The sequence below is a fragment of the Babesia bovis genome (assembly GCF_000165395.2).
Source record: "Babesia bovis T2Bo chromosome 4 map unlocalized Chr4_1, whole genome shotgun sequence".
NCBI lineage: Eukaryota > Apicomplexa > Aconoidasida > Piroplasmida > Babesiidae > Babesia > Babesia bovis.
Window position 1 is genome coordinate 811994 of NW_026261571.1, and position 27942 is coordinate 839935.

Below are 27942 nucleotides of genomic sequence, written 5' to 3' on the forward strand. Positions count from 1 at the left end.
ATGTGACTAGTATTTGATTGGTAACATTATTAATACTTCCATATGCAGTTTCCTAGCTAAAATAGTTACACAATACACTCGCCTTGCGTTGTATTAATAAAAATGTTATAATGTGTATATTAATGACACTGTGACCTATTTCCAATAACATCCCACTTCTACGAACGTAGGATATTCCATTACACATTTAGAAATATTGTGCATATATTAACATGAGATATATGTATATTATTGTCACTTAGCTCCTGATTGTTAAAGTATCAACATCATGTTGGCATAAACTCTGTGTTGCGGAATCTTACTTTTCTTTGTAGGCACTAGTTTATGCGTCCAAGGAGCTATCACTATCGTATTAGGACATGTTTATAACGGCATTATAATCTATATTGAGGGATTCCGATTCTATCGATGTGAAGACACATTGTGGTTGTGAATATGTTACCATAGATGTGATACATATAGGTCACCATGGCGAATCGCACCGATCCCACTGCTGTGATGGTACACGGTACCAATCCGCAAAATCTGTTCAGCAAGATTTTGCGCGACAAGGTGTACAACTCTATGTATTGGAAGGAGAGTTGCTTCGGTTTGACTGCCGAGTCTATTATTGATAAGGCTATTGATTTGCAGTACATTGGTGGTACTTTTGGTGGTAATCGTCAGCCATCACCTTTTTTATGTTTGGTTTTGAAGCTGTTGCAGATACAGCCAGAAATTGAAATCATCCAGGAATACATTCGCAACGAGGAGTTCAAGTACCTTCGGGCGCTTGGCATATATTATATGTAAGTGAATTTGTACTCGTCACAATAGAATTCAGGCGCCTTGTAGGCAATGCGGTTCAGATATACCAGAATTTGGAGCCCGTATACGCCGATTATCGCAAATTGCGTTTTCGCAATAATGATGGTAGTATGTGTTATTTTTTGTTATTAATTGTTGTTTAGGTTATGACATTAGGCACATGGACGAGTTTGTGGATGATTGCCTTAGACTATCGAGTTACCTTGACGTTGATTTACCGATATTACCTAAACGCATGATTCTTGAGGAGACTAAGCAACTTGGTCCTCGCAGGTCATTGCTGGATGAAGCGGATGATTTTGTTCCGGAGCTTCCCAGCCCCCGCGAGACAGTCTCTTGACAAATTATTAGACGCTGTCTATTTTATTGTAATGTAATATAGATTCATATACTTTTAGGTTTATCTTTACAAATGTGACATGCGTTATAGATGTATGGATCGTGTGTTATTAGCATGTCCTTCGTCACTCCGTTATGACGGTTATCGGTGGCACCGTTACACGTTTTCATGCGGTACATTTTAGACGGGTTAAAAAGTGTAGAACCTTGATGTGAGTCTATTATCTACAGCCGTTTTCTAAGTACGAGCTCTTTATTTAATTCCTTAAAATACATGAAGTGCTCCCATCCTGGGGACATTTGTATCCCAAGTTGCCTTACGATTTCAAATTCGGTGAGGTAACGTTTAGGTCCGTGTGAAGTTATGTAGTTACCTTGGTGACGACTTGCGTTTGGCAGTGTCCTACTTAGTGCTTCCACTGCCTCTTGTGCTTCTTTGGTGAGCAAGACGAAGCGATACATATATTTATCATCTTTGAATTTGGGGGAGTATATAATTTTACCAAATCTCGTTTGCAGCACTGCATAATCGTCTGCGTCTGTTACCATAAAGTCATCGTTCAAGTCGTAAGTTACTGGACGAGGTGCGATCCCTGAGCGCTTCATTGTCTCTCTGGCTATATCTGTTGATGCATTCCAGAGCAACAGATCACGTTCTTCCGTGAATACAAATTCCTGTGTTTGGTTTGTTGGTGATTTTTTAATCGACTTTTGGCTATCTCGGCGCTGTTTACGTACGGCATTGTCAACAAGAACCTCATTGTCCGATTTTATGGAGTAATCGGTTTGATCCCACTTTTTCGATGAGTATGAATCCCTATAACTGCGATATCGTGTAGGTGCTGAGACGATTGATTCAAGTTCATGGAATAGAATGAGTCCTGGGTTAGATCCAGCCTTTCTTGCCAAAGACACTGCTATGAAATCAGCATCTACATGATGCTTGTCCTTTCCGGGATTTTCCGGTAGTGCTCCTGATAAAAATCCATTGCGTGTTGTCAGGTATAGATTGTTTAAAAGCGTAGTTAATCGCATTTCTGTTGGCGTCGGTCCTACGGCTTCCGGGATCATGTCCTCGAAGGATTCCGAATAACGTAAGCTATCTACAGTGCTTCTTGCAGTGGATATGGAGAGTGCCGACTTCAAACTTCTTGATTCCGATAGTATGGTGTTGATGCGTTGTACATTAGAGAGCCTAGATTCAGTACTGTCTAGATTCATGTTGTTGGTCCCACTTCCAACGTTCATTTGAGTTTCAGGCGATAGTTTTGTCTGCATTGACCTACGCAAACATTCCTCTAGCTTGGTGTCGCTGACAATGTCAACCAAAGGTGGTACTGAGTACGTTTTCCTTTTATCACGTGTCTTCATGCGTGATGGTATGGTACCATACATGTTAAAAGGGTTGTTCACCGGTACCTTCCAAAGGCCCAACCAATCACTTTTAAGGCTGTCTGACTTGATAACAACTCTTTTGTTGCCATTTTTAAAAAGCGGATTACAATGCAAACCGAGGCTATCGTTTTCGGTGTCCACTTTGTGTTTCTTTAAGCCGGCCAAAAGCCCATCATCATCCGCCGGTAATGTTTCGGCTATATGTATCTGTTGCTCTCTGCGAGCAGCAGTAAGCACACCTCGTGTCTGATTCTTCGGATCCATCTCAGCAACAGTACTGAAGCAAGTTGTGAGTTAAGGACCAATATGACGGATGAATTAGCTCACTATGCTACACATCGATATTTCTCGACCACTTTAGTTATTCAGCGCGCAGGGAATACACAACGTTCAGTGTGAAATGAAAAAAGGTTTTGAACTAGCTGCCACCACGTAAACGATTACAAACGGCCACTGACGTTGAAAGTATAAATTCAACATACATACACACCAAAGATATGAATAAGTGATTGAGCTTTGAAATGTGTGACCAACGATATAATCATACGACATGACATTTCCATACACCGTCTACCACGACATTGTGGGAATGAATAGAAGGGGCTATGAACACAACAGGGTGGGAAACGTAATCTGCTATGATACAACGACATCGCACACCATGTCCACATTTAGTTACGACTTGTGTTCCGACAACAGCGCACATGTTCTACGACGTCCACCTCAGCGTCACGTCCTATAACCTCGGAAATATTACGATGTGTATTATAATGCAAGTGTGTAATTAATACGCTTAATTAGTAGTACGCAATACCCGTTTTACATATTGATATACCGGTTTGTTAGTTGCTACCATGGCCTTCACACAACGTTGTAATTGTCACACTTGCACCGATAGCGCTCAATGACGCAAACGGGCACCGTGCCTTTAAATTAATTTTAAAATAATACTTTCAATCGTTGCGTATGTCTACAATGCTGTGGAGACAACGCACCTGGAGGCACTATAGTTGCGGGACCCTTGTCGTCACGCGCTCTTCTAGCGAAACACACTGTATAATCCATAACGTTTTTCATTGATCCTTTAGAAGGTATGATTTTGGACATATAAATCACGTGTGGTCCGTAGTGTGTAAGCCGGTTATACTAGTTACACAGACATTCATGTGACTTCACCAAAGTACCTTATCTTAATTATTTACAGCGTTTAACTATGGCGCGTCTAGTATCTGCTACTGAGAAAAACGCAGACAAGCTACTTGTATACCTAGCTCGTGTAAGTTTGAATTTTAGAATTCAAGAATGATGTGTAGAAAATCGGAGAGCACAAGCCTAAAAATGTCGTTTACTTTATTGTAGACATTTTGTGCACATATTACCCAAGGCATATTCCCGAGTTGTCCAAAATATGGTTAATGGGTAGGTCTACTTAACTGCTATTCTATCTCGTTCAGATAAGGGCTTAGATGAGCAGAAGCAACATGTCCGCAATTTCTTTAAGAAGCACAACTCTACATCTGCCATTGCTCAGGATTTCATTAATGCTGGATTTGATAGTGTAGGTGATGTTTAATCGTTAACTATGTTTCACAGTTGGATTCGTTGACATATCTAACTCCTGACGTGCTCGATGAAATCCAGGCTTATAATAACACTACATGGCTACCAGGACACAAAGTACGCGTGTACCAGATATTTAAAGACATCAACAAGTTGGCTAAGGCATACAAGGACGAACTCAAGGCAGCCCGGTTAGCATGGCAATATGCTGACAGTACTATATACTCTCATGGTGACGGACTCTACTGCAACCCTACTGCGTATGGTCCAGTACGCGTCAAGGTCAATGGCGCCATGCAGCAGCAAGCTCCCGTGGAATACTACTCCAATGTACGTCCTACGGCAGTAATTGGTGATGCTGTATACCACACTTCTACGGTCGCCAAACCAGCTACTGCAAGCTTGGAGAATTCGCATGGGATTCTAGTTAAGGAATCGCCCACCATCAGGACTACTGCCGCAATGTCTCAAATAGCCAACATCTCGGCGCAATTTACAGCAAACAGAGTCATGGACAAGCTCATATCTGAACAGGATGGTAGCACTGTGGATATACAGTCTAGCTTTTGCTGTCGCAGGCCTGCGTTAAATTAAGACTTTTTGTATTACCTTAATATATCATATTTAGTTGTATCACACCACCATTGAACGCGCTTGCCTTCATTGGGTGTGCACATGTCGCGTTGTGTATTCCGCCCTCCTGGTTACATAAAACCGTGGATGTTAAAATACGTATGTACTAATTTTATAGTGGGTAATAACGGCAAAGGCCGTCAGTCACGTTTGTCCAGTGAAGACACCACTTTTGTGTAGAGTGACTGGGTTTAATATCTTTTGTATATTGTCACCTTTTTCGGTAGAATGACACTGGGATGTTTGTTACCATTGTTAGGGCTGTTCCTGCTGGGCGGGAAGCCTACTCTAGCCTGGGATGATATAACCAGAGAGGCTATCGGTATGTTGATGTCATGGTGTAGTCATCTGTTACAGAATCCACCGCTATGAGTGCTATCACTTTCGATCGTCTGAGACGTATGAAAGTAATACTTCGTGGTCACGATTTGGTTGATTACACGTGGTGGTCCGATGAAGTGAGAAAGAGAATACCTGAATCGGCCACTCTGCACAGACAGTTGCAGAATGATGAAACGTGCTTAACATTCGATTCGACATGCCCCAATGGGTTGTGTTTAATCCAGGGTTCTAAATTCTTCTTTGCTAAACTGATGTCGAGTGGCTATAGTATTGTCTCTCAACCTATCAAGTTTGAACTGCCACTATTTAGATACCCAAAGGATGTGACCTTCACTCCCTCGGATTGCTTGAAGTATTTGGTAGTTTTGTTGTCTGATATGCACTATCCTTTCAACGTTGATTTAGCGGAACCACATAGCCTCGCTCACCGCAAAGGTATGTACCAGCTTATATACTTTATCTTCCTTGTTAATATATCCGCTTTACACATTGTTTGCAGTCGACCTTTCTGGGTTTCCCATGTGGGAGGCTTTGAGTAAGGAGAAACTGGGCCATGCGAAGCCAAGCTTCGAGGACTTCATCATGAAGGTGTACATGCCACATTACATCCAAACTAACGAGGAATCGTGGTACGGTTCCTGGACAAATGTGGAGGTACTAGGTTCGCGTTACAAGGTCGAACAGGAGACCTTTAACAGGAACACATGGGACAACTTTGAAATTTGGGCTAGTGAGACTGCTAACCTCCACTGCAACGGCCTGGTGACGAAAAGCGATTTCTCCAAGGATAAGCAAACCATTAAACTGTCAGATGCACTGCTTGACAGAATTGGTAATACCATCAAGTTCCAGATTGTGCTTGCTGGAGCAAGGGTAGCAGTTGTGCTGAACTACATTCTATCTCACAGGGAAATCGCATATTGCGAGAAGACTGGTTTACTTATTGGTATGTTCTATATTCTAAGTGATTCACATGAGCTGCAGAGAGGCACCCAGATGACGTGTGGAGATGGCATGATTACGTGGTCATTATGACACTAACTGTGTTCGGAACCGCTGTAACGGTATGTTTTGCACGTGTATGCTAATTGACTTCACAGGTTGGATTCTACTTCTTATGTATAGGACTGCTTTACATGTTCAAGGATCACGTTACACAGAAAGTAGACGAAGCAATTCAGGGATGGAAGAACAGGCGCAAGAGCAAATATCAGCCACATCTGGAAATTCACCAACAATAAGACACTCACACATAGCATGATGTACATAAAACCGTGTATAATATAGCATGTAAACATGTCTAATCACGTAAATGAGCTAGAAGATGTAGAGGCTACACTCGGGGCCATCGACCGAGTGATGAACAAAGTGGAGGTAGAAACGCTAGCCTCAATAAACGCAGCATATATAACATGTTCATCTGAATGTGGGCCCCTGATGCAGTATTTAGGTGCTGGCTACTACGTAAAGAGAGCGCCCATGGTGGTTAGGAACATGCTAGAACGACGTAAAGAACAACTAGAAAAGGAACCAATGATACAGATAAAGCAAGATGCACCCAAACGTAAGGAGATTCCAAAGGTAATTTACAAACTAATTGCACAAACACGACACAGGATGGAGATACAATAGAAATAGTTGAACGTTACGATTCAAGTGATGAAGGTGCTCTGTGATACAATTGCGTTTATAGCAGCCCTACATCATCATTTGGTGATTGTACAATCCCTAGTTGAGACACTAGACTCATCAGAGTGTTAGACTTGCCGCGCCTCGAGCTGGAGGACCGAGAACTGTTGGAATCATCAGGTGGGACGAATTGGGTTGAAGGCTCCAAATCAGATGCAAATGATGCATCCTGCTGCTGAATGAATTCATCAATATTGCCATGTGATTGGGTAATGCGGTACGCTTGGTTCACGATGATACGTCCAACACGAATGTCGTCCTTGCTATCAGCTTCCTTAATGTGTTTAGAAAAGGTCATTATAGCCTCGAACTTCAGCTGTTTCATTTGAGGAGCCAGAAGATATTGCAACCCAAGCGCAACAGACAGTATACTTGATAGACCGTTGAACAGAATATAATCCCATAAGGCTATAACAGTCCTCAAGGGAAGAATGATCACAAACATAGTGAGGAACCTACAATATGAATGACAGCCATAAACAACAATACATACCACTGGTTGAGGAAAACAGCAACCGATATCTCTTCACGTTCAAAATGACGATGTAAATCTGGCCACATTTCTGCCGTAAGTGCATCGAACGCTAGATGTTATATACATCAACAAAATCGCAACATACCACGAATGTATTTTTGAATCAGCGGAAACGATGGTTTATAAAATTCAGCAAGCCCCAATTCCTTCATGAGACCGACGAAACCCACATATGATTCCATCTCATTAAAGCCGCTAACTAACAAAATCATGCCTACGAAATGTTAGTTTTAAATGCTATACATTGGCCGCAGAACGTAACGTACCAGCAATAAAATTCATTCCTTGGCAATACCCAACCTCTGGATGGTAATTTGAGTACGCAAGCTGCAACGCCATGATCATCCACAGCATAAACATACCAGTATACGAGACAACTGCTGTTGTGCTTCTGTGTCAAATACTTGTAATTCAGGAAATGTTCTACAGAAGGGTGTGGAACAACTGCCATAGCACATACCTCGGCACATCAATTTGTATAATCGACATATACTCATTGGGTTGCGAGGCGAATGTATGGTAATCAGGGGATGCAGTGGCAACATTTTCATCAAACTTCATCGCCACCTTCCAACTTTCCCATCTAAATTTCTGCGGTATACCCCTGTAACGACATGTAGACAATAAGCCATAAAAGGCACATATAAGATCATATAAACAATAGACACAGTTTGATAGAAATGACCACGATAGAACCAGTCGTCTTAACAGAGCTACGGACTAACCTATTAGTACGACGTACGAAGGTGTTCCAGTGCGCTTTGGCAAAGGATGATAGACCACGTTTCATCATAGAAACCCATTTTTCCTCACGTAATGGACTGTATACCTCCCCGATAGACTAATAAATGGTGTAACAATGAAAATTTGGGCCTACCAAAAGTTCATTAATGAAGTCGCTCTTAGCTGAGGGCGTAATTGGCGACCCCTGCTGCACATTAGAGGTCATTGCCAAATTTATGACCCAAAACTATATAAACAAGGCATCAATGTTATATCATCGCTGCACCAGGCGGATAAAGTGACATCCAGTTCCACAAGGTGGAAGCGGTTGTACAAAGAGACAATCTCAAAAAATACATACAATCCAAAATTTCACGTCAAATACCATCAACCACAAAAACGTATATCACTCAAATTTCTTATTTTAGTGCTCCAATGAGTCCAATAGGGATTTGTAGAGGGGCGCGAGGGTACGGTACGACGTGCGACTATGGGTGTATGTGCATCGCCAGTCCAGGTTCATCCGCACTATGAATTCATATTTATAGAATTCCAGACGTAACTAACAAGTGTTTCTATGTGATGAAATTACAAGGATTGTAATATAGAGTAACAGATAATCTACCTGTGTATTAGCATACAAGGGCACCGTGATTATAATATGATATAGTTGCCACAATAGAACCGATATGCAGCAAGCGCATGACATACTGTTAGGTAGCGCCAGCACTTTGCTTCCAAACACAGGATTTGATTTCCAAGGAAAGGGTGCGGTAACGCCTTCCGAATTCATATTAGCCGGCGATTCGCTCGTCGCTACTGATAGCCGGTGGCATTGGTGAGTAAGGTTCACTTATTGATCATACGGTACCAGGGTACTTGAATATAATGGACCTCCTCTTGACTGCTTGCCATCCGACAAACAACTCCTGCGTGCCCATGGCATCCCTTGCATAAGTTTACCTAAACTCGTATGTTATTGGTTGACAAATATAAGGGCAATAGGTCACACGAGACGTTGGTGAATGGGTGTTGTGCGATGCTGTATATGATAATGATTCAAAGTTATTAGATCCCGCGAAGGGTGAACACTGTACCAATGTTAGTTGATTCACATCGTACAATCAGTAGATATAGCGCCCAACGACAAAACTATACGATGACGGCGTCCCAAGCAGACCGCATAGACGATACGATGTAAGCATAACATATGACCTTTACTATGAGACGCCTAGAATATGGCTAATAGGATTCAATACGGTTAGTTAGAGGCTATTAATTTCTCTGTACTATCGCAGTTCGGACTGACACTATCGCAACATGAGATGCTTCAAGATGTGCCGTCTGAGTATGCTGGTAAAACCATCACTCTTGGTAGGCATCCGTATACCGGAGAACTGAACTTGACTGTACACCCATGCTGTCAGATGGAAGCGCTATACAGACAAAACCATGGCAAATCTACATACAAGTTAGTCCGAATAATGATTCACAAATGCTAAACAGACCAGAAAATGCTATCATATTTGCATTTGATATTTGGGCATCGGTGCTGCCAAGGTTTTGCTTTATTCCACCAAAGAATAACAATAAGAATGCGAGCTTAGTTGAAAGGAATGACACAACTGCAGCAAATAATACCGCAATGTAATATATAATTATACGAAAAATTCGACAGCTGCAGGATTCGAACCTGCGAGGGCGAACCCAACAGATTTCTAGTCTGTCGCCTTAACCACTCGGCCAAGCTGCCTTGTGTTATTACCATAAAAATCAAAGTCAAGTTTTGAAATTTACAAATACACATTCCAAAATAATGATCGCCATTAAGCAGCTAATTGGGTTTATATATGACAATAACTATGTTGTACCGATAATTACAATGATAAATTTAGCATGATCTTAAACAAACGTTGGTAATGATTCCTCATATTGTCGCGGTTATTACGCTCGTTATGCTTTAATTAATACTCAATCATTAATATGGATCATATTTGTGTAGATTCCAAAGCGATAAAATTCTGAATAGGTGCGACAGCTGCAGGATTTGAACCTGCGCGGGCGAACCCAACAGATTTCGAGTCTGTCGCCTTAACCACTCGGCCAAGCTGCCTAGGGCAAAGGCCTCATTTATAGGTTCACATGTAAATTTTCAGCTACTTCAAAACCTTAATAACGTACTGTCTAGTGTGGTTTGATGTTAGTGAATCTTTTCCAAATGAAAATGAAGCTTTCTGTACCTTCGTGTCATAATAAGGAGCCATAATGTTGACACCATAAAAGCAAATAACATGGTTGCTATCTTTTAAGGCGATAACCGGTAACTCATCACGCAGTATTTGAGGGAAATTCATCTTAGACAAAACCGATGATGCAGTACGATTCCACAAAGAATCAGATGGTACAATGTCGTCATCCCTTAGCTGACGAATGTCAAATGCCGTGGGCTCACCTCCAACGCTTGATAGCGGAACTGTTAACATAAGGTGGAAGGAATTAGATCGACTACGGTCCCCAGCACTATTGACATATGAAACCTCTAGAAAAAACTTACGGCATCACTTGAACTTTAAAATTGTCAAATATACGGAAGATGCAGTGGCCGTCATTATATACCGTATCAGGTTCATAGGGGCCCTTGCAAGTAGCTGCTAGAGTAGAATGTACACTAAAAAATCACAACTTACGTCTATATGGCTTTGCAATAGTACCTTGGTGTGCTATCATTTTCCCACCAGGGAATACATGCATCTTCACTGCATCAGTGTTTGGTTCCTTTGACCAAAACGTGTATAATCGGTCTGACACTTGACTGCTCAACAGGCATTCTTCACCACACGTTCTCAAGCAAAACTTGAAGAGTATTTCCTTGCGTAAAAGTTCGCTTTGTATCATGAGCCACTCATCAACGAAGAACACCTCTTTAGTTTCCAGGCCAATTGATCTCAAAAACTGTAACGTTTTTATATATTTACGACCGTTTATAACGGCCTTATCAAATTTGAAACTGGAGTACATGTTATGGTAAAAACTCCTGTATACTTGTGCTATCTGCCGTGTTGTTGCACTGTCGTGATTTGCGAAAGTTGATTGATTTGACTCGGGTAGATTAAAGTGATTTGGTACCCCGTATTTAGACGATATATAGTCACTGAACATGTACGCCTCAAAATCTAAAGTATTTTTTAAAGTGCGGCTTTGAGCACTTAAATTGCAGAAACGCTTATTCAAGGATTCCAAAGCAACCTCGGGGCGTTCCCCTGGCGATGCCGCGTTCAGAAGCTCAGGCAACACTGATTGGCGTATGCGATTTCTCGTGTACTTGGCGGTATTATTAGATGAATCTTCATGAAATGTCCCATTGACGCCCTGAAAGCATTAAAATTCGCGAACAAAAGCATACCTCTAGAAACAAACCCAATGCGGACTTTGTTAGCTGTATAAATGGCCTAATCACTACGATATCTCTGCTATAGTCGAGGTAGCTCATTCGCTCCATTCCTCTGGATGCTATTATGGAAATAACGTTAACTTACGTCATGTTACTAAGGTGAACGCCTCGAAGCAACTTAAATAGAAAAGTTTCCACATTGTCATTTGAATGGTGACCCATTAGGACAATACCGCGAGTATGTTCGTTGATTAAAGAGGCAGCGTCCAAATCCTCGGATTTTTGTAAAAGCAAACGCTTGTTAAATATTTTCCCATTCAATAAGCTATCAGAATAACTGACTGAATTATCAGAGCCGTCTTGTAAGATGTCTATATCGTCTATTAAACGCCTGTAGGCTTCTCGACGCCAGTCGCGTGCGCATTTTTGAAAGTTACCACTGATATCATCGTGCGCTAACTGCTTTACTTGACTTTCTGCTTTTTCTAGATGGAATTTTAGGCCGTATTTTTCACAGGCCGAACGAATCACATCAATGTCTTTATCAGTGTCTGGACGAGCGCAATGGTCAAAATACACAACGTAGGTATTACGTAATAGAGTCATTAATGATTGATAGATTGATGGAAGGTCGAATCGATCATTATTATCTAAATATCGAGACCAAGGAGTCGATGCTACCATGCCACCAGCATAATGTTTGATTAATCCCAAACAATGAAGCAAAGACATGGAATCTTGACCGCCGCTGCAACTGAGAATCACAGGTAGCGCTTTTGAATCACCATTAGCACAACGATATACCTTTGATATGACATGTTCACTTATTACATTCCACAAAGCCTTTACAGGCAATTCTACGTTAACGTAAGGTGGAGCTCCATCCGTGGAATTAACCTTTTCCTCCGTAGTATTCACTCGGAATGGTGGACGTCCACGAAGGAATCCAACTAAATGATTGTTATCGACAATCCTAAAACTAGCAACGTTTTCCAAACATTGTAACAACTGGCATATCCATATGGCATTGAACCAAATCCATATGAACATGTCGTTTCATAATGATAGCGTAAATCACGCAGAGTTATGGTCCAATCTATAGAAAAAAAATCATACCGTCACATTAAAACCTAACCAATTACTTAATAAAGCATTAAAAACATGTTTTTGTTAAAAATATAGGCATGGATGCAATTCTAGGTACAACGGTAACCGTCACGTGTGTAACTGAAGCATATGCACATTTGTCAAAAAATATGTCGACCGTGAAATTAAACTATAAACCAAGCATCTAGCATTAAAACTGCAGTTTGTAATGTCTTTAGAAGGTCAGGGGTGAATTGGCAGCATTTACCAAAATTGATGATTAAATAATATCCCCCTACAGTGCTAAACCAGTATACAATCGATGTTACTATGCGAAATATGTATACTTTAGGAAATCCAGAAGCAATTTTATGAAGCATAAGGATTTTATATATATCTAAAAGCTATTGTATCTGACAACTTTTGCTGACTCTGTTTGATTCGTATGATTGCAGAAGCTAGAATGTCTACATTATCATCTTATAAACGAAAAGAAAATAGTCGCACGTCTGAGATGAGTAGATATAAAGAGTATAAAAGACTTCTTCACACCTATAAAAAGGCATCAATTTCCAAAAGAGCATGTGGAATCTTCAACTCATTATAAATCCCAGTGGCATGTTAAGAGTAAAGATAGGCATGCAATTGTTATTTCGTTTATACCAGATTGTAAGTATCGGTTGTGCGGATGTTGAAAACTGAAGTGGTAAGAGGGTGCCAAAACTGGTATACTTACAGTGGAGTTAAAAGCCCTGATCATAAATCGACGCCAAAGTGCGGCTCCAGGTTTCAGTCAAACGACACATATGAGATTCTTCGGGGACTGTTATAAGCAAAAATGGGTTTGAACGTGGTGACTAACTACGCTACCAATGCCGAGCAAGAGCGGGAACATAAAAAGCTTTTATCATATACATTTTATGATTTCAAGGCGATTGTGATTTTGTTAACATTGTACATAATACAAGGCATACCAATGGGAATCCACCTCTCGCTTCCGCTGATTATATACAACAAAGTGTCGTACTCTCAAATGGGCAATTTATCCTTGACTGCAATCCCGTTGTCGCTTAAGCTCCTATGGGCACCAATTATGGAATCGCTGTACTCTAGGAGATTAGGCAAGCGTAAATGTTGGATTATACCAGTACAACTTATCACAGCTTGTCTAATGCTATTTGTTAGCGCGAACAACAGATTTGACAGGTGGACGGGACAACATGGAGAAACAGTTGATGTAACTGCCTTGCTAGTATATTGTACTATTACATACATACTCATGGCAACTCAAGATGTAGTGGTGGACGGCTGGGCACTAAATATGCTCCGTCCTGAGATGCGCATACATGCATCCACCTGTAATGCAGCTGGGCAGCATATCGGCATAAATATATCCTATGTCTGTTTGACCATACTTAGCAGTAACCAAATGTCACGTATCATCAATCAAACTAAAGATGTTATTGTTACGGGGGCAGGAGAAGACAATGTTTCAAGTCATGTGCAAGCTATAGCGGATCGAGATTTTGGTATAATGTCGCATTATATTCGCATTTTTGGTATAGTCACTCTGGCAGTCACGGTTTTAGTGATGTTTATACACGAAGTAGAGGACGCGCCAACACTAATAGAACTCCAACCTGTAACTGAAATCGGCATAATTGACACAAGCCCAGCTACCCGAAGGTGGAATATGATTAAGCAAAGCTATGCCCTATTGATCCAGGTATTTATAGATCGGATTATTAATCAATCTGATTCAGATACTCAAACTTGAACCGGCACTTTTATTAGGCAAACTGGTTCTTACCATTAATTTAATATACTCACCCGAAGAACCTGCCGAATTGAAACTTCTGGAAAAGGGAGTGCCCAAAGATTTGTTGGCATCCATAACGCCATTTATCATACCGTTACAGATCGTAGGCCCTCCATTGGTAGGTTACACTACATGGTGACGTAATCAACAATGCAGATAACAACTGCAATAAGGCGATCAAGCAGCGCAGACGTAATTTACAAGGGTTTAAGGATGAGATTACTAGTAGTCATGAGTTATGTGGGTAAGTTCCTATTACTTTACAATTAATTTCACCGCAGGGTTGACGTATGTGGCAGGCTTGTACTACACTACAATGCCGCACAGTCAATTGGTAACTGTTTTATTCTACATACCAGTTGTAGTACTCTCTATACTTAGACATATTTGCGAACTTGTGGTTTGCGTAGCATTGGTTGCCCTGTTTGCTGACGTCTCAGATCCGTCAATAGGAGGAACTTATATGGCCCTTCTCAATGCACTAATGAACGTTGGAGAGTTGGTACCGCGCTTACTGGGCTTCTGGATGATAGACGCTCTGGAATTGTGTAAGTTACGTTGCAAAAGTAGTATAGACCTTCAGATTCGCGAGGTCTAGTGGATGGTTTGCTGATAGAAGGCCTGTTATGCATCATATTGGGTGTCATAGTGCTACCAATATTCCGCAAGGTATTGCTGCGCATTGAATCATATGGCGTAAACGAGTGGTATGTGAACAAGTTTGCCGAGGCTTGAGGTTGTTCAATTAAATGTTCTACCATACACCCATGTGTAAAATCCAACTATAGATACAGAGTTGACATAACGTAGATAGCAATTATTGATTTGTTCGTTATGTCTACACTTTTGCCAATGGATGCGTTATTAACGGTAAACTACGATACATATAAACAATGCACCCTGTAGACAGTAAAAATAATATGCCATATAAAAACATCAATACATATTTACGAAGAACATTAAACTCCCTAAACGACAGAGATTCAGCAAGAAGGCTCTCACTTATCCAATATTTGTTATAAGACAAACGAAAAAACAAAATAAAAATAATACTATGCTTACACATTAACGAGTACAATGCAAACTACAATGGTACTCATAGTATAACGAGTGTAAACATAGAATAATTGAATAAAACCTGGCTATGATTGGTGTTACATTCCCATGGGTGGGGTGGTCCAATAACCCGCACGTCTAAAACATACCTATTCCTGGCTAAAGTGGCCATAGAACAACATACGTCAATATCAGTAGCTTTGTGATAGTAGTAGACATACACAAGTACGCTATTGTGCATTATGTATGCGGAAGGAACCAAAGAAGGTCACTTTCACGACACTGTACAGCCCCAATTTGTCGATAAAACCAAGATGTCTGCCCAGAGGATGAGCGTAATCCAAGAAAAGGGTGCTAATTGGCATCCTAGGGGTTATAAGTCGACTGATACTAGACTTAACGTGGGTAATCCACTCTATCTAGGAGAGTACCAAGGGCACTCTGGTAATACGGGGTGGTCAGATGAATCCAACCTCCCATTTGACCCGGCTCAGCGCTTTGGCTCAAATTCATATAATCGCTTTATGGGTGGTGCCACTGGATACGGCCACAATGGTTATGTTAATAACCTTCCTAATTCAACTACGGGGGCATTGCAGAATACTGCTCAAGCTACACAATCGACGACGAACGATGCAATATACCCGTCTGTGGTTGAAAATGTATCACCAACCCAACCTTCTACAGCGCAAACTGTGAATTCGCCGCCTGAATCAAGTGTCAATGTTGACATTGAAGATGTTGCCCATCATTTCGTATACAGGTATTATTCGCTTCTCCACAGCAACCCTAGTGGGATGTTCAACCTTTATTCTCGAAAAGCCCATATTTGTAAAAACGACCTTCACGGGAATAGAATAGCGGTCAACGGTCACGCAGATATCAAGAACTACTACTCCCAATTTTTACCGAAGCATACCACAGCTCATATCAGGCATATCGAAGTTCAGAATATAGGAAATCAGGGTTCGCTACTAATTTTAATTGTTGGAGATGTTAACACACGAATGAATAACAAAATTCTGACTAAACGAGTGTCACATGCAGTCGTTCTCGTTGGTGATCAGGCAAAAACACGATTTCACATTGTCAATGATGTAACCATTCAAGAACAGATTGTATCAGGTTGGTAATTATCTGTTTTATTATATCGTATACAGAAAAAACTGAAGTAGAGACTCAGCCCATTGTTCATAAGGAGCCAGAAGCCGTGGTTCCGCCGAAGAACCAAGTGATGCCTCAGGCTCCTCCGAGTACTCAGGAAGTAATCAACGACAGTCATGCACAAAAGATGCGCGAAAGAGGTAGATGCGTAATTATGGGTCTACCTAAAGACGTTACGGTTGATGAACTGAGGAAAGCAATTAATAACCGTTTTGCGACGTCAAATAAAAAGGACGCAAGGGTTTTACGCGTTGATATCAAGATTCCGAATCATGGTGGAGAAGACGTGCCATTAATTGCTTTTGTTCTAGTGGATAGCTGGTACGCAGCAGATGTGCTTGTCAGCGGAGGGATTGTTGTTCGTGATAAGAGATTCAGCGTTGACATACACAAGAGAGGGCATAATTCGCGTGAATTGCCTGCTGCGGGACAAGGTCTACGTCCACATAACAAGCATAATGCATGGTAGACACGCCTATATCAACATACTGCGTGAAGGTGCCCTTCACGGTAATTATTTGTGTAAATTTATTTTAAAACAGATATGTCTGGTTCACAATGCTCGTACACACACCTTTATAGCAGTAGATTTTACGAAGACTGCGAAACAGCCTCGGAAAACTTCCTCTATCGTGAGGAAGTCCAAAGTACGAAGCATCAAAAAAATGCAGCCAAGTCCAGCTATGGACATATTATAATCGCACAAATTAGACGTTCTTTGTCATGTTGTTTTGGTGCTAGGGACGATGAGGGTCCTTCGCTTCATAACTATGGTAAGTGTGTTACCAGCCTGTGGAGGTTGATACACTTCTATCCAATATTAAGGGCATATCAGGTGTCGATGTGACAAAAGTATTTGATAACACCGAAAGTCAACAGTCTACCCCGCGTACAAGTAGGCACAAAAGTGATATAGATCAGGTTTGTCGTTTGCAAGTGAAAACAAATGTTGAACAGGCAATATGGATAATCCAAGCAAGCAAAGACACCGATTCAATTTCACTGAAGCTATCTGATGCTAGATGGATAGCCCTGGCTTGGGTAGCTAAAGTAGCTAATGGAGAAAGAATGACAAGAAGTGTTGTCAAAAACCTTGTAGTGGATGCTCAGAGGGCGAAAAACACCATAGAGGCAATGTCCAAAACAATCATCAAAAACTTCCCAGGATTGGAATTGGCCGTAAGTGTCGTTATATTTAACGTCATAGATAACTTCAGGATGATGTCAATTCATTTGAAACAGTAGACCATGCCATGGCCATTGATTCTGTTGTAGATTACATGAATGAACACGCAGGTCTGAATACACTGTCGTTTGCCATAATCGTAAAAAAGGGATACTGTTGTGCTCTATATTACAACAGTCGAGGTTTGTAGGTGGTATGCTATATTACATAACACAGGTGAATCTTCAGACCTCGTCCTACTTGAGGTCATGATTGGTGGAAAACGCAAGGGATCAAATACAACACGAATGTTAGCTTACAGAAGGTGGGTTCACATTTCTATTAATGTTTAAATGTTTGTAAGACTAACACATGTACGCGATCATTTGCTGGATGTTGAAGCGCTCAAGGTATGTATCTGGATTGTGCAATGATGTTGCTGCAGTCTTGTTCCACACTTTACTGCTATACGTTCAATATAAAGAATTTGTGCTATGCAACTGTGGGTGACATCACAAAATATCCGCGTGCAACATTTGACAATAAAAATGAAGTCCCAGGTAGGCAGGTATATTTAGTGCTCATAGTATGTAGACAATACACTGGAAGATAAAGGTGGGTTTGGATAAAAGCGGAAGTCATGGATAAAACAAATTTAGACCCAAGGAAAGATGCAAAAATGGTATTTTCACACGCTAAATATTTGGCGAAAATGTAACATATTTTAACATTATATCATCTGTCATCCTGGTTGCTCTTTGGTAGGAATCCCTCAATTTTAAGCCGTTTACGACTGTACGTTGTCGGTACAAACTCGTCTTTAGCCTTTTCACATGACCTGAATAGAGAACCAGTTGGCTTGTAACAATATGTAGCAACTATTGTACGACCATACTTGCGATTGCGATATCCCAGAAGGTTGCCATCCTCTATACTCTGCACGCAACATTAGATAAATTCCAAAGAACCAACCCAAGGTAAATATTCAATTTCCCTGGGATACTCCACTACGACAACCGCATTAGGGTTCAAAATTGTCGTATTGGCAATTTGCTGCACTTTTATTGAGATGTGTATAAATGTACGAACCTTCATTAAATCGCTATAGATTACTTCCTCGTAAGGAGGACAAGCGAATAGTAAGTCAAATTTGTCATTGATGGAATGTAACCATGGAGATGTAATGGATTCCTAGAAGTGATAGATAGTAGTTAGTATGACTAACCATTGCATCCGCTCTAATTATGCGAACTTTATTCTCATAATTGCAATGAGCTGCGTTTACAGAAACCGCCTGAGTAATCTATTGACCGAATTGTGTGAATTTACCTTGCAGCACTGGATGGAAAGGTCGACGAATGTGCAATGCGTGGCTCCATAAGAAAGCGCCTCGAAACCAACTGATCCACTTCCACAAAATAAATCAATCACCCTGTAAAATGTGCAATTCTGTATAAATCGCGACTCACTTGCAATCGTAGCCATAAGCAAATAGTCCCATGTGCTTCAAACTTGGGAAGAGAGCGTTTTTCACTCTGTTCATCATAGGCCGAAGGTACACGGGAGGTACGCATAAACGACGCCCACGTATAGCACCGCCGCATATGTGCAGATGTTTAGATAATCTGTATTGATCCTCTTTGGTATCATCATTGGGAACGCCTTGCACTTCTTCGAAACATGGAATAATAAACCAATGACCACTTACTTGCAATAGGACTATATTTATATCGTGTTTTTACCTTTCTATTAATGTATCTTGGAGCATGTATAGTTACTGTGGCTGATTCGGGAAATCTGGAAAACTGTTTTTGTTAGCTCATTAGCATTACCTGTCTCTTCTGAGGTTATCATTGCCATGTGACTTGCCATCAGACAATTCTTCGGCATTATCCTTTTCAGTATCTGAAAATACACCGTCTTTATTTGAATATTGATGAGAATGACTTGTGCTTGGTCTTTTTGGTGCTTTGTTGCATAGGCGAAAGTAAATGAAACTAGAATTTAATGATTTGTACCCATCAAAATTAGATGACAATGTTACACATGAATCTTTAGTTAACGTTTCTACGCTATAGAATGAAGGAAGGATGGCATTCCTAACTAAAGTATTTGTTTTGTCGTCCCTAGTAACAATAATGCTATTTATATATTGGTTGAAGAATGTGGAGAACATTACGTTCAAATAAAGTAATGTGTACATTAGATAATATGTATACAGGTTGTATTTTTGCTTTTTAGTAATATATACAGGAACAAGAGGTAAAGATTTTCCTCAGGTGTGTGTGCCGCAATTAACAACAACAGTATTAAATAGTAAATTTTTTAAAATAATTTTTTAACAAACCAACAATACTAAATATTGGTTTTATAAGCGGTGTTTTCCGCAGTTAATAAGACTGATAATACAGCTTTAGTGCTGCATATAATCTACACAATTAACACTTCTCTCATAGGTTTGATGTTTCTTCCATATCTTCTGCCGCCACATCATCTAATCCTTCATCTTCGGGAAGTTCTTCAACTAAATCCTCATCTGCAATCATTTCTTCATCGCCTTCTTCACCAATATCCATTGGCTCCATTGTGGATTGTACCTCACTTCCTTCAACACCTATAGCATCACTTGTTGTAGCTGTTAAACTATCTGTGACAGGTTCATCTTTTATAAGCATTTCATTCGTAGTTGTGTCAGCTTTATCGCCTTTCAGATCCTTCGTTGCTTCACCCTGTTTATCAGCTTCGTTCGTTACGACGTCAGTAGAATTTGTAGGATTCTCTACCAATGGCTGTACACCATCACCTTGAGAATTTAATTCTCCTACTGTATCGGTATACTTAGAGTCCGACTTTGGCTCAACCATTACGGCAGTGCTCCCGAGGGTTGAGTTATCCATATCTTTCTTTTCTGACTCCTTTGCATCTTTCTTTGATTTCTTCTTATCCTTTTTAGCTTTTTTGGCATTTTTACCAGAATTTGCCTTAGCTCCTTTACCCTTCTTGGGCTTTGGCTTTTTCTGTTTTTTAGAGTTTTTCGCAGCTTTTTTTGGTTTCTTTGCAGCCTTTTTAGAAGCATTCTTGGCTTTGCTAGGTTTTTTACCTTTTGGCTTCTTGTTCCCACCTTTTCCTTTTGCTCTTAGACCTCTTGGGGATGCCCCTTCCTCTAGTTCATCCGGTTCTTCACTTTTTTCAGGAACATTTGTGGCTGCTACTTCAACCTGATTTTCATCATCCACATCTTTCGATTCCTCTTCGGTCTTGGGTATTTCAGGTGCTGTCTTTTCAGGCGAAGGATCTTCAGTATCATCGTCTATGGTTGTCTCAGTCTCTAAGAATTGCGCATTTAAACCCCCTCGTAAATCTTCTTCGGTCACCCCTTCTTCAGTTGCAAAATCATTCTTATCGATTGCTTCATTTCCATAAGACGCCTCAATATTGGAAGGATAATTTAGAGAGTCACCTCCCGGGGAAGGTGGTTTAACCGTAGTATAATTCACAAAATTATCGGGCTTCAAATCGCTTGGTTGTAGATCCGCCGTAGTGTTTGACAATTCAGTACCCATCATGGGAGCTTCAATTGACGGTTTAAATGCGCTTTGTTCTGCAGCAGCTGCCTTCAAATTATTTAACGTTTCATTACTAACACTGTCACTATCACCTTGATACCCATCCACATTCCCTATGGTGGAAACATTACCTAAGACATTCTCTTTCTCTACAACAGAACTCTGTGTTTTATCATCATCGTAACTTTCATACGGGTATTTTGTACTGGCTTCTTCCTCAGAGTCTTTTGTTGATACATCCGTGTATATCGTAGTGTCATCCACTTTGGTTTTAGGAACGACTGAAGGCACCGCATTATTTGGCGGGCTGCTTATATTACCATTGTTTAGTAACTTTGGTGGCAGTGCTCCATTGTTATTTACACTGGGGATTTCTTTATTTGAGAAATCTGCTGGAGTATTCGCCCTATATTGCTTGTCATCCCTTGGGTTTGAGGCTGAATCGGTTTCTATGCGTGTTGAGCTCTGTGCATTTGTAGTTACTGCGTCATCTACATATGGTGTTACCTTTGATTCTGCAGCAGTACGGGAGATATTTGTTGGGGTTTCACCCAAGCTCTTCGTCATGACCGGTTCATCATTTCCCTTTGTAATATCATTCGATGGTGTCCTTGATCTATCAACATCATCAACTAAGGGTATTGCTGTAGTAGGTTCACTTAGACGTTCATCTTTGTTACTAGAAGGATATGCAATGTTTGTAATAGGACCGGAAGTTGTCTTTGGCGCTTCAATTATGTCTTGTTCGGTTACAGCTTCACGTGTTATATTCTTGTTATATTGTTCAGAAACAGATTTGGGTTTATTTGTTTTAGGAGCGTCAATTACAATCTCTACGGTTTTCTTAACTCTGAAAACCTTGTTATTTTGGTTGTTCTTCCCTGGTACAGTAGAATCAGTTGCCCTATTTTGTTTATATCCCTTTTTGTATAGTTTTTGGTAACGTTTAGCATTGTTTTTCTTTGATTTTTTACTAGATTTCTTGGACTGCTTCGAACGCCTCTTCTTATTTTTATATGCATCCACAGATTCGCGTGTGATTTTGTCTTTTGCTTTTTTGCTTGCAACTAAATCTTGCCTCCTTTGCTCGGCAACATTATTGAGTTGCTGCGATACGTCATATGCTTGGTTATTTGGCTCTGGGTTATTTTGTATTTCGGCCGACAATATCCATATTTTTGCAGATAGGCCAATAGTCAACAACAGCGATAGAAGCACGGTGCCCTTCATATCTATATAATATGTATACTATATTTTATATGATATTGTTAGTTTTGGCTCATATATATTGCGTTCATTGCAAGTTATAATTTATTGACTATAGAAACGGTTGTCCTCCAAGTTTTAAGTCGGATCTAATATCAAATGTATGTTAAAATAAAATGACAACCAATATATCTCACAGACTGTTTAGTTGTGCTTATGATGCAATAGTTTACTAGTTACAGGCGGAAGTATACAATGAAAAAACTACCACTTTGGGGGAAGTGGTATTAAGATTAAGATTGTTGATCTATTTAAATGATTGATATTCCTACGTCAAAATTTCACCTCACAACAGAGGGAAATGAAATCATGATATGTAGGAATTTTTTGAGTCGATCTTTCTCAGACTCAGCGAAAGTATCCTGATTGATATATTCAGGATCTTTGTGAAGGGGCATAATAGTTTGCGATATTTGGATGAGGGTATTGTTTTAGGTAGAAAGTAATTTCATTGATGTACTGTAGTATGTATCATGGTATACCATTAGACAACCAATGCAACTAGTCTTGACCTGTATTGTCCTTTCCGGCAGTACGACTGAGGCGCTTTTTCCTACAAGAAATAGTCCACATGTTATTTATACTTACCTAAGAATCTCAGCGGCCTTTTTGCGTGCCTCCTCAAGGAGCCTGATCTGAGTTGCATCATCATTATCGATGTCTCCATCAGAGTGCGATTTGGCGTTAACAGCGGCGCTTGCTGTAGGTTGGAGTGTTTCATCCCATGGAGTAGTGGTCTGTGGGTAGTCCTGTGCAGTTTCCTGCGACTCGGGTTGAGTGGGAGGTATTAACAAGTCGTCGGGTGGTGTGGCGTCCATAAACTCCTTCATGTAATCTCGGGCGCGACTCCCACCTTCTACCCCGTCGACATCCATTTCCTTATTTGTTTCACCAGTCTCAGGTTTACTGGTTGAAGTCGCCATTACATCATCAAAATCTGCGGAAACATGAAAATGTAAACTTATTTACATACCTGGTGTGAAAGGATTAACAAAATCTTCGAATTTACCTAAATCTTCATTTGGATCGCCAAAGTTAACAGTGTTCTGTATGAATTCATCGAACCGATCTTTATTCAGGACATAAGTCTTCAGCAAATTATATCTATATTCGCCAGCAAAATCTCCATTCGCTGATATTTTGTCCAAATTGCGCAAGAAGCGCGTTGTTGTCATACGTTTGAATTCTTTAGAATTCGGTTCATATATCTGGGAAACCACCTTGTTGCGTAGTCCATTTACTGAGTCCAATAGGCGAGAAAGTGAACTAGAAACAAGCTGGTTCTTTGACGATCTAAAGGCGGCAAGCTTGTACTTCAGTTTTTTAAAACCTTCATGTGAAGTGACATAAGATTCTATGGCTATCTTTCGTTCACCATCTTTCAAACTAGAAGAAGAGGGCTCGAACAACGGCTTTCCTTCCATAGAGTTTACTCGGAATCGACGAACCAGCTCGTTAACCTGCTGCTCGAAAACAGCAATAACATCATTTCTAAAGTTTTCTTCATTCGATGTTTCATCGATATCAGCAAGTATAGCCTCCTTTGCTTTTTTGATAGATGCCACTGCCTCCTCCTGCAATTTCAGCGCTGTTGCTGCGTATTTCCCTTCACGCTCTTCCCTAAGGTTTACATACACTGTGAAATCCCACAAAATGTTTTTGCGGACTGGGGGCTTGTCATTTGATCTATCAGCCGTATTATTCCAGAAGTGATCCAACGTCAATATATTGCCCTTTTTGTTCGACTTCTTTGTTCTAAATGATGAATCGACTGCAGACCCATCTGTACATTTATTGAAACATATACAACAAGAAAATTACCTTCCTCAGGATCGTCTGAACGGTACACACCTTCCTCATCGTCAGAATCATCTGCGAACAGGTCGGACGTTCGGAAGTCGTTGTTTAAGTCATCTTCCGTTACATCTCCATCCATTACGTACTGTCTGGGTTTTAGAAGTCCTGATTACTGGTTGATAAGGCAGATAAATTAGAGACAGGTGTATATCAGCGCGTATCTATGCCTGTGTATGCATAACTGCCTCCACGATTTCGTAAATGTTTTAAAGACAAATGTTTCACGTAATAAATAGTGTTTTTACAGCAAGTTGCCTTTTTCACTGTTTTTGTGTAACTATGTGGTGCCAACACAACAACCAATCTAGACTGTGTCTAATTTTACTCCTCATAACGCCATCTCAAATCGTGCCTGAGGTTGTCATTTAATGTAGGCAATTGTTAAACACACTGTTGCCCGGGGTATGTGACCATACACAAGAGTGAGCATGCCTTGTGGGAGTTGGTGAAAGAGTGTCCTGCGAGAGCGTATTTCAAAAGAAAATGGGTGCCAATAATTCTCGGGCTGTACCTACGGGTGGTTTACGCGTGCATCGTGTTTATCCCAATGGACCTGCCGCGGATGTTGGTTTTGAGATATTCTTCGATTATATCATGGAAGCGGACAACAATGCCTATTCGGACGACTCTGACGAGACTCTGATGAGTTTCACTTCATATATCAGCAGTAAGGATAATCAGGAGGTGACTTTGAATGTTTACAATGCACGACAGAAGTCACTTCGCTTGATCAAAATTACACCTCGTAAATGGGATGGCGTTGGGCTTTTGGGTCTCTCTGTAAGATTTGCAGAATTTACCGCCATGGATGAGGGAGCTCATGTCATCAATGTACATGACGGATCTCCTGCTAAGAAAGCCGGACTAATGCCCATCACTGACTACCTTCTTGGTACCAATTTACAATTGTTCGTTGACAGCGACTGTGTACGAGTTCATGTTGGAGAGCGTGTGGACGAGGATGTGACATTGTACGTGTACAATTCGGTAACAGAGACAATCCGAAAGACTGTGATTACCCCTCGCCATGGTTGGGGAGGTTCTGGTACTCTTGGTTGTGATTTGGCGAATGGTTACATTCACCGCATACCTCTAGTAAAGGGCGTTTTTAACATACCATCGGATGAGCAAGATGCTGATACAGGCAATGATTCCCAAGAGCTAACTCTGGATTTGGCTGCAGCTGCTCCAACCACAAAACAGATAACCTATTGTCCCGGTAACCATGGAGACGAGTGCGTCAATGTAATCGCTATATCATCTGATACCAATGTAACCGAGGATGAGGACGCTCCAGAGGAGCTTTACTTGCCACCTACGTTGGTCACCGTTCAGACTAATGCCAACGTGGAAAATGAGGAGCATTCTACGGAATCCCCCAGTAGCACAAGATCGGATAGTGAGTCACAGAATAACTAGCAACGTTTGCTCAATACTTCCCTATACATTGCGGAATGCAACAATTCAGAGCCCTTGCAAATAGGACAAGGGGTTCCAGACTTCAGGCAACGATGAATTGCTCTGTATTTGAACTAGTAACAATGTTAGATGAAACACATTAATTAACTACAAATTCCACGTTTGTGTCTGAATTGCTAAATATTAAAATATCTCTATTTTATTAGTATCCGTTTCATGAGCATCATCTCCCGCTGTAGAAAATCAGGGGGCCAGCGTTCATGTAGTCTATCAGTTCGAATGGCATCATGATCACTGTCTGTATTGGCATCATAGTCCGGGTGAAGTTTGCGTAAATACGGGAGGGATGACAAGGCAACTCCTGATCGATATGATGGTGTGAATGGGTGGACCGAGAACCTTGATTCTGGCCAAATATTATAGTCTGGTAGACCCAGAGACTTCCCTAACATTGTGAAGAACGACTCAAGTTCCAGTTGTAATGACTCCAGTAAAACTTCACATTGTACGTTCCTGAGCAACTCAAATGCATACATGTCGTTTTTTTCCAATGGAGGCTTGTAAATAAACCTTTTAATTTCTTCCCACCGCTTTGGTGTGATATCTAGCGACTTAAGCACCTCCACCTTATAGGCCTTGACGTCCCTAATCAGCTTTAATGATGTATCTAAGTCCATCAATTCCGATGATTTTCGGTCCATGATAATATCCATAGTTTCCATCTCCCAATTTCTAACAACATCACTTTTAAGATTACTTTGTGACCTCAATTTTTTTTCGGATATCCCACGTTCAAGGCTGTGTAGTATATCCTTCACTGATGGTCGATTGAAATGTTCGTGTATTAGCCACTCAAACCTTTCTAGTGAATATGGTGTTTCTATTGGAGAATATAGTTCTTGTAGCTGGATTTCAGTTTCCTTTTCAGGTAATTCCACAAGTCTCTACACTACTTTGTCTATGCAATGATTAAGGCTCACCTCAGCTGTTAGTTGGATGAGACCTATTGCATCTGGTGGAATAAATCGTCTCACCAATCCTGACCATACTAGATCTTCTCCGGAGAGCACCTTCCCCGTCAACAACAGGTATTCCCCAAGTGATCCACGTAGCATAGCAAGTAAATAAGATTGACCTCCTAAAAGGGGCACACCGTTATCTGATATATGTGCATATATTTGTAGACCAATTTACCTATATTGTTGAATTTGAATTTCGAATGTTTGTAGCAGGCGCTGGTATTTGCCAGTGAAATTAAACATGATCCATAACCACCTAAAGCCATATAACCGGGTGCATCATGTTCTAACCTGTTACCCCGTTGGCATAAGCAAGCAGGGGCTTCTTGTAGCTTTGTATTAGATATGACAAGTCACATATATTATTAAGGTAGTCATCAATTGATCGTAAAACAACTTTAAACAATGGTTGGCCTTTTTCATGATGTTTCAACTTTCGCAAGGATTCGGAAAAGAGCTTCTGTTCTATTGGATGTAGTCCATTGCTGAATATATGCCTGGTCATGCTGGTGACAACGACAAATCGTTTGTATATGTTTGTCTCAAGGTCTGCCAATTTGCGATATAAGGAGTTTATTTGCGATATTCCGGTGTATAGGCTGATCATCGAATGAGGGTTACTGCATTCCTACAAACCTGTTCAACACTAAGAATCCCATACCCGTGTTGCTGCGACTAATCAAAGGGGCGTCTGCACGTGCATTGGTGTGTATATCCATGGGAGCCTCCAAGTAATCTCCATGGGACCATTCGAAATGGCGCGAATTGAACTAGGCATGATATTTTCCTTGTAATAAAGCACTTACCACTTGATTTAACAATGCGTCGTCGTCGAATTCTTTTATTGAGCTTTCATCGGACGGTTTTTCTACGTGACTGTGCAAACCCCGGGTAAACGCTGATGAAGTGCCATTCTGTATGCTATATCTACATGTATAGCATCTCCATGTTCGTCTTAAACACTTTATATGAAAAAACTGCGGTGACATTGCGATTATATCATGTCTAATGGAAATGTGTACTGTCATAATGTGTAGCATCATATGGAACATTGTGTTTTATGGGTTGGATCGACATGAATATCAAATTTGGTTTATGTTTAAGTTTTAGA

General features: G+C 40.7%; 17 protein-coding genes across 17 annotated transcripts; 9 read left to right on the top strand and 8 right to left on the bottom strand.

The window, feature by feature from the left end:
* Positions 1-186: 186 nt before the first annotated feature.
* On the top strand, positions 187-1170 carry BBOV_IV007490 (PRP38 pre-mRNA splicing factor family protein). Its single transcript, XM_001610623.2, has 3 exons — positions 187-788; positions 824-915; positions 951-1170. Exons 1-3 carry the CDS (start codon positions 469-471, stop codon positions 1145-1147), a joined length of 609 nt encoding a protein of 202 aa, XP_001610673.1. The 5' UTR covers positions 187-468; the 3' UTR covers positions 1148-1170.
* Positions 1171-1341: 171 nt separating this feature from the next.
* On the bottom strand, positions 1342-3035 carry BBOV_IV007500 (Cyclin-dependent kinase regulatory subunit family protein). The gene has a single exon (XM_001610624.2). It carries the CDS (start codon positions 2803-2805, stop codon positions 1372-1374), a length of 1434 nt encoding a protein of 477 aa, XP_001610674.1. The 5' UTR covers positions 2806-3035; the 3' UTR covers positions 1342-1371.
* Positions 3036-3532: 497 nt separating this feature from the next.
* On the top strand, positions 3533-4731 carry BBOV_IV007510 (uncharacterized protein). Its single transcript, XM_001610625.2, has 5 exons — positions 3533-3632; positions 3746-3817; positions 3855-3960; positions 3996-4099; positions 4135-4731. Exons 2-5 carry the CDS (start codon positions 3755-3757, stop codon positions 4693-4695), a joined length of 834 nt encoding a protein of 277 aa, XP_001610675.1. The 5' UTR covers positions 3533-3632; positions 3746-3754; the 3' UTR covers positions 4696-4731.
* A 124-nt stretch (positions 4732-4855) lies between these two features.
* On the top strand, positions 4856-6367 carry BBOV_IV007520 (putative S1/P1 nuclease). The gene is made up of 5 exons (XM_001610626.2): positions 4856-5056; positions 5092-5511; positions 5576-6022; positions 6061-6140; positions 6177-6367. Exons 1-5 carry the CDS (start codon positions 4963-4965, stop codon positions 6315-6317), a joined length of 1182 nt encoding a protein of 393 aa, XP_001610676.1. The 5' UTR covers positions 4856-4962; the 3' UTR covers positions 6318-6367.
* Positions 6307-7944, top strand: BBOV_IV007525 (uncharacterized protein). The gene is made up of 2 exons (XM_051767495.1): positions 6307-6657; positions 6693-7944. The coding sequence occupies exons 1-2, from the start codon at positions 6373-6375 to the stop codon at positions 6750-6752; spliced, it is 345 nt and encodes a 114-aa protein (XP_051623629.1). The 5' UTR covers positions 6307-6372; the 3' UTR covers positions 6753-7944.
* On the bottom strand, positions 6744-8450 carry BBOV_IV007530 (Rab-GTPase-TBC domain family protein). Its single transcript, XM_001610627.2, has 8 exons — positions 8178-8450; positions 8026-8141; positions 7761-7904; positions 7663-7723; positions 7567-7627; positions 7386-7514; positions 7259-7349; positions 6744-7220 (listed from the first exon to the last, which is right to left on the bottom strand). The coding sequence occupies exons 1-8, from the start codon at positions 8247-8249 to the stop codon at positions 6764-6766; spliced, it is 1131 nt and encodes a 376-aa protein (XP_001610677.1). The 5' UTR covers positions 8250-8450; the 3' UTR covers positions 6744-6763.
* Positions 8451-8532: 82 nt separating this feature from the next.
* On the top strand, positions 8533-9689 carry BBOV_IV007535 (Autophagocytosis associated protein active-site domain family protein). The gene is made up of 6 exons (XM_051767737.1): positions 8533-8861; positions 8898-8994; positions 9029-9124; positions 9161-9283; positions 9322-9494; positions 9530-9689. The coding sequence occupies exons 1-6, from the start codon at positions 8713-8715 to the stop codon at positions 9672-9674; spliced, it is 783 nt and encodes a 260-aa protein (XP_051623667.1). The 5' UTR covers positions 8533-8712; the 3' UTR covers positions 9675-9689.
* A 420-nt stretch (positions 9690-10109) lies between these two features.
* On the bottom strand, positions 10110-12654 carry BBOV_IV007560 (putative tRNA(Ile)-lysidine synthase). The gene is made up of 5 exons (XM_001610628.2): positions 11560-12654; positions 11427-11526; positions 10711-11392; positions 10578-10674; positions 10110-10543 (listed from the first exon to the last, which is right to left on the bottom strand). Exons 1-5 carry the CDS (start codon positions 12462-12464, stop codon positions 10180-10182), a joined length of 2148 nt encoding a protein of 715 aa, XP_001610678.2. The 5' UTR covers positions 12465-12654; the 3' UTR covers positions 10110-10179.
* Positions 12655-12958: 304 nt separating this feature from the next.
* On the top strand, positions 12959-15094 carry BBOV_IV007580 (Acetyl-coenzyme A transporter 1 family protein). Its single transcript, XM_051767055.1, has 5 exons — positions 12959-14226; positions 14264-14437; positions 14476-14563; positions 14601-14867; positions 14903-15094. Exons 1-5 carry the CDS (start codon positions 13339-13341, stop codon positions 15052-15054), a joined length of 1569 nt encoding a protein of 522 aa, XP_051623289.1. The 5' UTR covers positions 12959-13338; the 3' UTR covers positions 15055-15094.
* On the bottom strand, positions 14565-15451 carry BBOV_IV007585 (uncharacterized protein). Its single transcript, XM_051767516.1, has one exon. It carries the CDS (start codon positions 15078-15080, stop codon positions 14793-14795), a length of 288 nt encoding a protein of 95 aa, XP_051623657.1. The 5' UTR covers positions 15081-15451; the 3' UTR covers positions 14565-14792.
* An 88-nt stretch (positions 15452-15539) lies between these two features.
* On the top strand, positions 15540-17055 carry BBOV_IV007590 (Nuclear transport factor 2 (NTF2) domain family protein). Its single transcript, XM_001610631.1, has 2 exons — positions 15540-16500; positions 16536-17055. Exons 1-2 carry the CDS (start codon positions 15618-15620, stop codon positions 17006-17008), a joined length of 1356 nt encoding a protein of 451 aa, XP_001610681.1. The 5' UTR covers positions 15540-15617; the 3' UTR covers positions 17009-17055.
* BBOV_IV007600 (uncharacterized protein) lies at positions 17053-18428 on the top strand. Its single transcript, XM_051767339.1, has 8 exons — positions 17053-17312; positions 17375-17460; positions 17497-17718; positions 17757-17907; positions 17942-18029; positions 18069-18114; positions 18150-18264; positions 18299-18428. The coding sequence occupies exons 1-8, from the start codon at positions 17084-17086 to the stop codon at positions 18331-18333; spliced, it is 972 nt and encodes a 323-aa protein (XP_051623290.1). The 5' UTR covers positions 17053-17083; the 3' UTR covers positions 18334-18428.
* On the bottom strand, positions 18390-19950 carry BBOV_IV007610 (uncharacterized protein). The gene is made up of 8 exons (XM_001610633.2): positions 19537-19950; positions 19413-19501; positions 19174-19375; positions 19034-19136; positions 18930-18998; positions 18794-18895; positions 18677-18757; positions 18390-18640 (listed from the first exon to the last, which is right to left on the bottom strand). The coding sequence occupies exons 1-8, from the start codon at positions 19905-19907 to the stop codon at positions 18440-18442; spliced, it is 1218 nt and encodes a 405-aa protein (XP_001610683.2). The 5' UTR covers positions 19908-19950; the 3' UTR covers positions 18390-18439.
* A 164-nt stretch (positions 19951-20114) lies between these two features.
* Positions 20115-22530, bottom strand: BBOV_IV007620 (uncharacterized protein). Its single transcript, XM_001610634.2, has one exon. It carries the CDS (start codon positions 22498-22500, stop codon positions 20155-20157), a length of 2346 nt encoding a protein of 781 aa, XP_001610684.1. The 5' UTR covers positions 22501-22530; the 3' UTR covers positions 20115-20154.
* Positions 22531-22880: 350 nt separating this feature from the next.
* On the bottom strand, positions 22881-24631 carry BBOV_IV007630 (uncharacterized protein). Its single transcript, XM_001610635.1, has 4 exons — positions 24358-24631; positions 23510-24319; positions 23125-23473; positions 22881-23089 (listed from the first exon to the last, which is right to left on the bottom strand). The coding sequence occupies exons 1-4, from the start codon at positions 24470-24472 to the stop codon at positions 23038-23040; spliced, it is 1326 nt and encodes a 441-aa protein (XP_001610685.1). The 5' UTR covers positions 24473-24631; the 3' UTR covers positions 22881-23037.
* Positions 24632-24716: 85 nt separating this feature from the next.
* Positions 24717-25952, top strand: BBOV_IV007640 (GRASP55/65 PDZ-like domain family protein). The gene has a single exon (XM_001610636.2). It carries the CDS (start codon positions 24877-24879, stop codon positions 25810-25812), a length of 936 nt encoding a protein of 311 aa, XP_001610686.1. The 5' UTR covers positions 24717-24876; the 3' UTR covers positions 25813-25952.
* BBOV_IV007650 (uncharacterized protein) lies at positions 25927-27850 on the bottom strand. Its single transcript, XM_001610637.2, has 6 exons — positions 27638-27850; positions 27468-27601; positions 27123-27430; positions 27007-27087; positions 26793-26971; positions 25927-26756 (listed from the first exon to the last, which is right to left on the bottom strand). Exons 1-6 carry the CDS (start codon positions 27818-27820, stop codon positions 26007-26009), a joined length of 1635 nt encoding a protein of 544 aa, XP_001610687.2. The 5' UTR covers positions 27821-27850; the 3' UTR covers positions 25927-26006.
* Positions 27851-27942: the final 92 nt, after the last annotated feature.

Excerpts from the sequence above, each read along its gene's own strand:
- BBOV_IV007630 (XM_001610635.1), bottom strand. The coding sequence starts at position 24,472 with ATGGATGGAGATGTAACGGAAGATGACTTAAACAACGACTTCCGAACG. Across the intron at positions 23,474-23,509 it reads TGTTAATCCTTTCACACCAG|ATTTTGATGATGTAATGGCG; the intron begins GTATGTAAATAA and ends ATGTTTCCGCAG. Across the intron at positions 23,090-23,124 it reads AAGGCCGCTGAGATTCTTAG|GAAAAAGCGCCTCAGTCGTA; the intron begins GTAAGTATAAAT and ends TATTTCTTGTAG.
- BBOV_IV007490 (XM_001610623.2), top strand. The coding sequence starts at position 469 with ATGGCGAATCGCACCGATCCCACTGCTGTGATGGTACACGGTACCAAT. Across the intron at positions 789-823 it reads GCGCTTGGCATATATTATAT|GCGCCTTGTAGGCAATGCGG; the intron begins GTAAGTGAATTT and ends AATAGAATTCAG. Across the intron at positions 916-950 it reads TTTTCGCAATAATGATGGTA|GTTATGACATTAGGCACATG; the intron begins GTATGTGTTATT and ends ATTGTTGTTTAG.
- BBOV_IV007620 (XM_001610634.2), bottom strand. The coding sequence starts at position 22,500 with ATGAAGGGCACCGTGCTTCTATCGCTGTTGTTGACTATTGGCCTATCT.
- BBOV_IV007520 (XM_001610626.2), top strand. The coding sequence starts at position 4,963 with ATGACACTGGGATGTTTGTTACCATTGTTAGGGCTGTTCCTGCTGGGC. Across the intron at positions 6,023-6,060 it reads GAAGACTGGTTTACTTATTG|AGAGGCACCCAGATGACGTG; the intron begins GTATGTTCTATA and ends CATGAGCTGCAG. Across the intron at positions 6,141-6,176 it reads TGTTCGGAACCGCTGTAACG|GTTGGATTCTACTTCTTATG; the intron begins GTATGTTTTGCA and ends TTGACTTCACAG.
- BBOV_IV007585 (XM_051767516.1), bottom strand. The coding sequence starts at position 15,080 with ATGGTAGAACATTTAATTGAACAACCTCAAGCCTCGGCAAACTTGTTC.
- BBOV_IV007640 (XM_001610636.2), top strand. The coding sequence starts at position 24,877 with ATGGGTGCCAATAATTCTCGGGCTGTACCTACGGGTGGTTTACGCGTG.
- BBOV_IV007590 (XM_001610631.1), top strand. The coding sequence starts at position 15,618 with ATGTATGCGGAAGGAACCAAAGAAGGTCACTTTCACGACACTGTACAG. Across the intron at positions 16,501-16,535 it reads TCAAGAACAGATTGTATCAG|AAAAAACTGAAGTAGAGACT; the intron begins GTTGGTAATTAT and ends TATCGTATACAG.
- BBOV_IV007500 (XM_001610624.2), bottom strand. The coding sequence starts at position 2,805 with ATGGATCCGAAGAATCAGACACGAGGTGTGCTTACTGCTGCTCGCAGA.
- BBOV_IV007650 (XM_001610637.2), bottom strand. The coding sequence starts at position 27,820 with ATGTCACCGCAGTTTTTTCATATAAAGTGTTTAAGACGAACATGGAGA. Across the intron at positions 27,602-27,637 it reads ACGCATTGTTAAATCAAGTG|TTCAATTCGCGCCATTTCGA; the intron begins GTAAGTGCTTTA and ends TATCATGCCTAG. Across the intron at positions 26,972-27,006 it reads ATTCAAATTCAACAATATAG|ATAACGGTGTGCCCCTTTTA; the intron begins GTAAATTGGTCT and ends CACATATATCAG.
- BBOV_IV007610 (XM_001610633.2), bottom strand. The coding sequence starts at position 19,907 with ATGTACACATTACTTTATTTGAACGTAATGTTCTCCACATTCTTCAAC. Across the intron at positions 19,502-19,536 it reads GATAACCTCAGAAGAGACAG|ATTTCCCGAATCAGCCACAG; the intron begins GTAATGCTAATG and ends ACAGTTTTCCAG. Across the intron at positions 18,999-19,033 it reads TTTCCATCCAGTGCTGCAAG|GCGGTTTCTGTAAACGCAGC; the intron begins GTAAATTCACAC and ends TAGATTACTCAG.
- BBOV_IV007580 (XM_051767055.1), top strand. The coding sequence starts at position 13,339 with ATGGGTTTGAACGTGGTGACTAACTACGCTACCAATGCCGAGCAAGAG. Across the intron at positions 14,438-14,475 it reads AGATCGTAGGCCCTCCATTG|ATAACAACTGCAATAAGGCG; the intron begins GTAGGTTACACT and ends TCAACAATGCAG. Across the intron at positions 14,868-14,902 it reads GATAGACGCTCTGGAATTGT|ATTCGCGAGGTCTAGTGGAT; the intron begins GTAAGTTACGTT and ends ATAGACCTTCAG.
- BBOV_IV007535 (XM_051767737.1), top strand. The coding sequence starts at position 8,713 with ATGCAGCAAGCGCATGACATACTGTTAGGTAGCGCCAGCACTTTGCTT. Across the intron at positions 8,995-9,028 it reads GCATAAGTTTACCTAAACTC|GTCACACGAGACGTTGGTGA; the intron begins GTATGTTATTGG and ends TAAGGGCAATAG. Across the intron at positions 9,495-9,529 it reads CATGGCAAATCTACATACAA|ACCAGAAAATGCTATCATAT; the intron begins GTTAGTCCGAAT and ends AATGCTAAACAG.
- BBOV_IV007600 (XM_051767339.1), top strand. The coding sequence starts at position 17,084 with ATGTCTGGTTCACAATGCTCGTACACACACCTTTATAGCAGTAGATTT. Across the intron at positions 17,719-17,756 it reads TCCCAGGATTGGAATTGGCC|GATGATGTCAATTCATTTGA; the intron begins GTAAGTGTCGTT and ends AGATAACTTCAG. Across the intron at positions 17,908-17,941 it reads TCTATATTACAACAGTCGAG|GTGAATCTTCAGACCTCGTC; the intron begins GTTTGTAGGTGG and ends TACATAACACAG.
- BBOV_IV007530 (XM_001610627.2), bottom strand. The coding sequence starts at position 8,249 with ATGACCTCTAATGTGCAGCAGGGGTCGCCAATTACGCCCTCAGCTAAG. Across the intron at positions 7,905-8,025 it reads TTCGTACGTCGTACTAATAG|GGGTATACCGCAGAAATTTA; the intron begins GTTAGTCCGTAG and ends ATGTCGTTACAG. Across the intron at positions 7,515-7,566 it reads AGGAATGAATTTTATTGCTG|GCATGATTTTGTTAGTTAGC; the intron begins GTACGTTACGTT and ends AACATTTCGTAG.
- BBOV_IV007525 (XM_051767495.1), top strand. The coding sequence starts at position 6,373 with ATGTCTAATCACGTAAATGAGCTAGAAGATGTAGAGGCTACACTCGGG. Across the intron at positions 6,658-6,692 it reads AACGTAAGGAGATTCCAAAG|GATGGAGATACAATAGAAAT; the intron begins GTAATTTACAAA and ends AACACGACACAG.
- BBOV_IV007510 (XM_001610625.2), top strand. The coding sequence starts at position 3,755 with ATGGCGCGTCTAGTATCTGCTACTGAGAAAAACGCAGACAAGCTACTT. Across the intron at positions 3,818-3,854 it reads TACTTGTATACCTAGCTCGT|AAAATCGGAGAGCACAAGCC; the intron begins GTAAGTTTGAAT and ends AATGATGTGTAG. Across the intron at positions 4,100-4,134 it reads TTAATGCTGGATTTGATAGT|TTGGATTCGTTGACATATCT; the intron begins GTAGGTGATGTT and ends TATGTTTCACAG.
- BBOV_IV007560 (XM_001610628.2), bottom strand. The coding sequence starts at position 12,464 with ATGTTCATATGGATTTGGTTCAATGCCATATGGATATGCCAGTTGTTA. Across the intron at positions 11,527-11,559 it reads GTTCACCTTAGTAACATGAC|AGGAATGGAGCGAATGAGCT; the intron begins GTAAGTTAACGT and ends AATAGCATCCAG. Across the intron at positions 10,675-10,710 it reads TATTGCAAAGCCATATAGAC|CAGCTACTTGCAAGGGCCCC; the intron begins GTAAGTTGTGAT and ends ATTCTACTCTAG.